Source organism: Pundamilia nyererei, unplaced genomic scaffold (assembly GCF_000239375.1).
Source record: "Pundamilia nyererei isolate P.nyererei 1_Seehausen unplaced genomic scaffold, PunNye1.0 scaffold00001, whole genome shotgun sequence".
NCBI lineage: Eukaryota > Metazoa > Chordata > Actinopteri > Cichliformes > Cichlidae > Pundamilia > Pundamilia nyererei.
The window spans coordinates 9,691,361-9,698,976 of record NW_005187402.1 but is presented as its reverse complement, the minus strand read 5'-3'; the positions used below and the strand labels follow the sequence as shown (position 1 = coordinate 9,698,976).

At 40.6% G+C, this 7,616-nt stretch overlaps 1 protein-coding gene across 4 annotated transcripts in view; it reads left to right on the top strand.

The window, feature by feature from the left end:
• Positions 1-7,616, top strand: part of atrx (ATRX chromatin remodeler) — a 36,710-nt gene that overhangs the window by 9,994 nt on the left and 19,100 nt on the right. For all 4 annotated transcript variants that reach the window (XM_005719759.1, XM_005719761.1, XM_005719760.2 and 1 more), the window contains exons 15-21: positions 1,719-1,860; positions 1,983-2,092; positions 2,295-2,441; positions 2,526-2,703; positions 3,064-3,201; positions 3,298-3,473; positions 3,567-3,684. In XM_005719759.1, the coding sequence (XP_005719816.1) occupies positions 1,719-1,860; positions 1,983-2,092; positions 2,295-2,441; positions 2,526-2,703; positions 3,064-3,201; positions 3,298-3,473; positions 3,567-3,684 (1,009 nt within the window). The remainder of the gene's footprint in view (positions 1-1,718; positions 1,861-1,982; positions 2,093-2,294; positions 2,442-2,525; positions 2,704-3,063; positions 3,202-3,297; positions 3,474-3,566; positions 3,685-7,616) is intronic.

Here is a 7,616-nt window from a genome sequence, read left to right as displayed (position 1 = left end):
TGTGAAGACTCCCCAAAGCTGGTGCCAGGACGTCTAGGTCCATCTAACAAAAGGCTCTTATACTTAAACAGATATACGTGTGCTTGCTATACCATAAATCAAGGATAAACTCTCCTAGGGAGTATGTGGTTTATACCAAGGACACTCTGATGAATGTATGCACTCCCTTCTACAGCTACACAGAGTTAATACAGACCTCTTTAGGATGAGACATTCTTTCAATCTACAAATGATTATATACTTCTAAGCGTATATGAGTAAATATTTCTAAGCATAAATGACAATCAACAATACAAACCTATCATTAAGTTTTTCAGATCAAGCAGTTGGAGAGTCTGCTTTGGAAGTTATAGTAATTACCATAAAACAAATATATGAATCAAAGATTCAAAAAGGTTAGTGTGAAAAGATGGGCTGTCAACTAGCTTGTGAAATACACTGGTGTGAAACTAACAGGGGTCCTGGACTTTGACGGTTGGTGTGTATGCCAATGCAAATTTATGTTTAATAGGCCAATAACACATTTCCTGACCCAATCTCCCTATTACTACAAATTTAAACTTGGCACAAATGCTGGTAGGTTAGAACTCATCCTGCTGATTTTGAGTTGGTTCTCAGTGGTGGGAATGCTGCTGCATTGTGGGTGGTAAATGGCTACGAATAAAGAAAAATCCAGAGTGAAATCAAGTTGAATGGATATGTTTTTTTGTTTTTTTTTGGTAGAGAAATTAAGAATTACAATAAAGGGATTTGCTAAACTGCCATGTGGACCAGTCACAAATTTAATTGTGATAACATTTTTGTTATTGGGATCTATAGTGTATGGGCTAGACTTTTTTGTGGTGCATGACATTTGAGAACTTGTCCTGTAACTCCTGCATATGATGTAAAATGTTCCTGGTGTTTGTACCAGGACTCTCTGGCAGCTGTGGCCTTTGAACCACTCTGCTCATCCTCTTTTGCCTGCAGTGGCACTTTTTTTTTTTCTTTCTTTTAAACCTTCATCTAAAAGAAGCCCATAGCAGTCCACTGATGGCTGCCTCTGGGAGCAGTACTGCCAACAGTAAGTGGGTTGAGGCTGCTGGTCCAAATCAAACATTTACTGGAGAGAAGCAGATGTTGGGGAGACGAGGGCCACACAGAACCACAGCATGCTTCACAGCTGTCTCCATTTTTGTTTCTTGTTCTCTATTATCTCCCTGTTGTATTATTGGTGGTTGTGTTAGCATTAGCGTTAGCATGGTTTCATAACAGCCTGTATGTATCCAGCATACAAAGTGCCAGTTGTGGTGGCTACATTGTTTGCCAATATTAACGACCCATGTAAAAAGTCAGCCATGTGCTCATAATTCAGGGGTAGCTCTGCTGTTAAATACATTTAAAGGACATTTTTAGAAAATGAAAGTGTAACGAGCAGCAGGGTGTTTCCGTAAGTACTTTATTTTTTTTATTAAAATGAATAAAATGCGCCATGGTTTAGTCAGAATTGCCAAAAGTGCATGATGGATTTTTCTCTTAATTTGTGAAATTGACCATGCATTAGCCTAAACGGGCTTCCTTCACATACACAGACGTAAAGAGAGCGAGGTATTTTGTTGGAGATACAAAGTGAGAAATTTAACATACTGGAAGAATTAGTGATATATTTCTTTTACTTAAGACGTTATTTCCAGATTTTAGAATTAAAATAATCTTTTTGGCTCTTCTTCATTTTGCAGGTGATTGTGGTGGAGGAGTCTTCCCAGGTTGTCTGCCCCATCACTACCAAGCTGGTGCTGGACGAGGACGAAGAAACCAAAGAGCCTCTGGTGCAGGTGCACAGGAACCTGGTGACAAAGCTCAAACCTCACCAGGTTGATGGTAAGGACACAATGCACAAAGAATTTTGAACCGGTAGGAGCTGGAGAAAAAAAAAAAGCAAAGCAAGCCTGAGGTGCTCGGCACTGATGTTTCCTATTGTGTGTGTTTTGTGTCCCTGTCAGGAGTGCAGTTTATTTGGGACTGCTGCTGTGAATCGGTGAAAAAAATTGAGAAGTCTTCTGGCTCTGGCTGCATCCTTGCCCACTGTATGGGCCTGGGAAAGACTCTGCAAGTGAGTTACTTGCCTTATATTGTCTGTTCATTTTCACTCTTGTACAAACTACACCAGTTGTGTAATGCAATGTTTTTAGCTGCCCCCAACGTACAGAAATGACCTCCTGTGGAACTTTAGAACAGCACAGAGAAGCAGTCTGATAAAAATGTTCCAAAGCTCTGTGCTGTTGGTGCAACATTTGACTCGTTTTGTCCTGTAGGTGGTGACATTTCTTCACACGTTGCTGCTTTGTGAGAAGCTCGATTTCAGCACAGCACTGGTGGTTTGCCCTCTGAACACTGTCCTGAACTGGCTCAATGAATTTGAAAAGTGGCAAGAAGGAATGAAGGATGAAGAGAGTTTAGAGGTAATGGGTTGCCCTTGTGACCTTTCAAGCCTTTTCTGTTTCCAGTGCTTTGCTTAGCATATTTACCTTTGGTGTGCTCAACAGGTAACTGAGCTGGCTACAGTGAAGAGGCCACAGGAGCGAGCGTACGCTCTTCAGCGATGGCAGGAGATGGGCGGCGTTATGATCATGGGCTACGAAATGTACCGAAACCTGACGCAGGGCAGGAACATCAAGAGCAAGAAGCTCAAAGAGACTTTTCAGAAGACTCTGGTAGATCCAGGTAGAGTGATTTTTACGTTACATGTTATGGACTTAGGTTATCTTTCGGTGCTCCTAAAAATCAATCTTGTGGTCCAAATGATCCTTTTTTAAACTGATATAAGCTAAAACAAACATTCACTTTAAGTGAGTACATCTCTGGCTGAATGTAGACTCAGTCCTGGGGTTGTTTTTTGCACGTTAGCTGTTCTAATGTGGCCACATGTACCAAATTAGCCAAACTGTTTTCATTTTCTTTTGTTTACATCTGAGCCTGTTACTGGTAAACCCCTTTTTTTTTTCGATGTGCGTGCCATTCCAGCGGTGTGACCTGATCTGAAATTGGCTGCATTAAAATTATCCTTGTGTTCATTTTTACTAGGGCCAGACTTGGTGATCTGTGATGAAGGCCACATCTTGAAGAATGAGGCCTCAGCTGTGTCCAAAGCAATGAACTCTATCAGGACGAGGAGGAGGATTGTGCTGACTGGAACGCCGCTGCAAAATAACCTTATTGAATGTGAGACTTCCTGCTATCATCCATGTGAATCATTTATATGGATGATTTTTGTTTACTTTTTAAAAATAACTTTTCTGACTTTTGTCTCCTTACCAGACCACTGCATGGTGAACTTCATTAAGGAAAACCTGCTTGGTTCAGTTAAGGAGTTTAGGAACCGCTTTATTAACCCCATCCAGAACGGTCAGTGTGCCGACTCCACCCTACAAGATGTCCGGGTCATGAAGAAAAGAGCTCACATTCTTTATGAGATGCTTGCTGGATGCGTCCAGGTATATATTTAAAAAAACATTTTTGTGTTTGAAATGATTCTCTCAGGCCTCCTTTGACTTCCTGCTTAAATAATGCATTTGCTTTTCCTACAGAGAAAAGATTACACTGCACTCACCAAGTTCCTACCTCCCAAGCATGAGTATGTGTTGTCAGTCAGAATGACTCCAATCCAGGCTAAACTTTACAGATACTACCTGGAGCACTTCACAGGTGAGAACCAAGCTTTAGTGCAGTTTGTTTTTTGCTTTGTTGATGTTCAACAACCCTAAGTTTTAGTCCCAACTAGAGGAAAACTCTTTGGTACTAAAATTGTGTTAATTTAACTCCCCATATTTTTCCCATGGTTATTCACGCCCTGCTGCAGTGGCTCTCTGCCTCACCAGTGTGGGCCCATGGTGCAGTTTGACAACCACTGCTTTAAACTATTTGGATCTTTGGGGGTTATAAACAGCAGGGACTCTTGTGGCTGCTAGCAGTGCTTTCCCAGTGACAAGTCTGATCTGATTGCTCATACAAAGATTTAGACCACGCTTAGACTAAAACAAAATTAGGGAATTCGACTGGAAAACATGTATAGGCTAGGACTAGGTTAAATCCTACTGCGGGAGTTCTGTTTCTCTTGAAAGTGCTCTCCTTACTGGATTTGCTCAGACAAGGTTTTTAGATAAATGGAGGGTCTTTCTGGTGGCGCATTGTTAAGTCATTTAGTGAACTTTTCCTCTGAGTGAGTGTGTGTGTGTAAGAGTGGCAGCTGGCACAGTGCCGCAGGCAGGGTTTAAGCCCAGTTTCCCACGTCTCCCTAATGAAGAGCTCTGGGAGTGAGGGAACAGAGGGTGTGGGGTAAGAGGGGAGGGATGTGGGGCATAAAGGGAAGGGAAAGAAATTTCTAGGGAGAAGGGGCCAGAGGTTTTACACCAAAAGCAAAGAACAGGAGGGCTGGTATTTAAGAACAGGAGTGTTTGGAGGGATTGTTGGTATGTGTTGTGGCTCATTAGGCTGGGTTGTCCACAGTGCACAGCGCTGATGTTGTGACAGAGGATTTAGTGTTTTAAAGTGGTGTCTTCAGACTAAAGACCACCACGGGTTGTGGTGGGAATAGTCATAAATATTCTCTCCCTTAGTTCAAGTTTTACATAAGCAGTGGAATTAACTTCTGATGTCTTGGGGTCACTGCAGGTCAGCATCCTGAATAGGTACGTTAGTGTTTTAGCGACTGCTTTTTGCTCTAGGAAGCAGCTGATGGAGCAGATTATAAGGCTAAGAATTAGCTATTAATCATCGGCTTTATTGTGATTTTGTGGTTTCAGTGTTCATTCCTTGAGAAGAATGATTTGCACTTATTGCTTAGTTTTGTCTGTACAATTACTTTGTAAATGCGCTGCACAGTCAAAATCAAGCAAAGTTTTCAGGCCGTTGCACGTTTTCCACATTTTCAGACTAATCTAAAATGGATCGAATTTATTTTATTTTCTTGTCTGTCTGCACACAATACTCAACCGTATTCAAACAAAAACAGGTCTTTGGGTATTGTGTAAATGTAAGAAAAATAATGAAATGGCTAATTTGCAAGTATTCCGACCTTTGCATTTGTACTTTGTTGTTGAAGGAAGTCTTGGCAGCTGAGCCATCCTCAAATCATATTAAAAGTGATCTCCCATCCTTCTTGGCAGAAAAATGTAAAAAATTCAACCAGGTTTGATGTGCCGATAATGTGCACAGCCATTTTCAGGTCTCTCCGGACATGCTTTGAGTATTTCGTTGATGTCTGTACTCTCTAGCTCTCAGAGGCGATTTTTATCATCTTTGCTCAGTTTGATCTAAATGGTGAGGGAGTTTGCCCTTTTAGGAATTAGAGGGGGAAACATGATGCTATAAGACGACGAGAGCAAATAAGAGTTAAATTTAATTCATATAGTACCAAATGTCGGCAATAGTCAACTCGAAGAGCTTGATATTGTAAGATAAGCACCTTAAAATAATTGAGAAAACACTCCAACAATCAGACGACCCCCCTATGCGCAAGCACTTGACAATAGTGGGAAGGAAAAACCTCTGGCAGAATCAAGCTTAGGGTGGGGCAGCCGTCTGCTATAACCAGTTGGGGTTGAGGGGAGGAAGACAGGATAAAATACAGCCTGTGGAAGAGAAGTCAAAGATTAATAACTAATGCAGCACAATAGTCTTGATGATAATCTTTTTCATAACTGTTCAAAAACAGAATTGTTTCTGGAAAACATTTTAGAGCTCAACCCAAGCCACTTTTGTATCTATCTGGCAGCACCTTTTAGGTCATTATCTTGTTGACGTGGACACTTTAGAGCTCTCAGGATCTCAGAGTAAAGTTAGACTTTTTTTTTTTAAATCCATTTTTTCTATGCGTCTGTCCAGCTAATCTCCCACATTATGTAACAGAAAAACTGTCACAGTCAGCCACCGCTGTGTTGACCTGTAACAACAGTGTCAACGAGGCATTCCTGAATTGTGGTTTCCGCGATACATGCTGTTGGATATCGTGACCAAATAATTCAATCTTTGTTTTGTCAGACAAGACGATATTTCTTCTAACTGTATGAAAGTCATTAAGGTTCCTTTTGGCAAACTCCCAGCAGGCTGTCATGTGTCTTTTAGACAGGAGCGACTTCCCCCTCGCTACTCTTACTATAAAGGCCTGTTGGGTGGAGCGCTGACCTCGAATCAACTTTTAAAAGCGTCTTGAGGATAATTGATAAAATTAGAGCTCAAATGTGAGTCTCACTCCAAATGCTGTTTTTGCTTTGTTGTCTAAGGAGTAGGGCTGAACGATTATGGAAAATAATCTAATTGCGATTTTTTGCCCCAATATTGCGATTGCGATGCGATATGCGATTATTTTTTAAGGTCTTTGTCTTCTGTATTATTAAACAAAGACAAGCAATACATCATATAGTATGGCCAATACTATATTACATTAATTTTAAACTGTTCTTTCCTGGAAGACAGACCTCTGTTATGATGACATGAGGTGATGCATGAATTGATGACTGACATTTTTATTTAACTTCTTCAATCACAACAGTATATTTGAACATACACAATAGTTTATTTTTAGCTTACAAACATCTGAGCATAAAGTGCTGACAAGGAACCCTGGTGTAAACATTAAAATGAAAGTCAGTACAATGTGCAGATTGCAGAAATATATATAAAAAAAATCAGTGGCTTTACCACACTCAGTTTTTCGACATCTGTGAACTACTACAGTCATTCAATTAAAAAATAATATTAAATAAATAAAACTAATAAATAAAAAATACACACATCTTACTGATCTCTGCAGTCAGTAACATTACACATAAAGTGCAAACATAATAGCAATTGTATAAACACACACACAAACACGCCTTTAAAATTTAAAGGCGTGAAATTAGACGGTCTAGTTCTGATTAGCGTCACCGCTGTCTCGGTGGAGTTCAATAAACTCAGCCGTCTGCTCCTTGCTATCTAAAATATAACCAGACACTGGTGTAAATTCTCGACTGTCTCATACTTCTGTTTAATAAGTTTTCTGTTTGACGTTTAGTCAGCTGTGTGAAAACCAAGGAGGAACCCACCCGGGGGATTAATAAAGTTTTATTTTATCTAATCTAATAACTTTAATCTCAGCCAAACCGATTTACTCACGAACAAACAAAACACTGAAAAAAGCCCAACAATAACATTTTTAGGTTGTCTAAGTGACTTATATATTACGTTTAACCCGAGCAGCGAAACTCCGCGGTGATCTGAAAATGATGTGCCGGGAGTTGTGCCGTTCTCGGCCGCATCAGTAACCCTCGAGCTCGCGGCTAGCTGTCGAGCTAGCCGGAGGGTAGCAGACGCCTCTGAAAACGTCGAAGCACTTTTGCAAATATGGGATATCTTGATAAACCGAGCAGATATTTGATGTTTACACAACTACTTTCTCGCCTGAAAATATGTTAAAAGTTTGTTTTGTGACCCAGAAAGATTAGTATGAGTAATTTCAAAACTTAGTAGCGGCCGCCATTGCTGGAAACTGGAGTTCCAGCCGTGCTATGAATTCTGGGATATGGTAGTAATTTGGACAGCCTTCGGCGCGTCGCTGTGACGTAATCGGTCTACAAATGCGGCCTCAGGAGGATGCA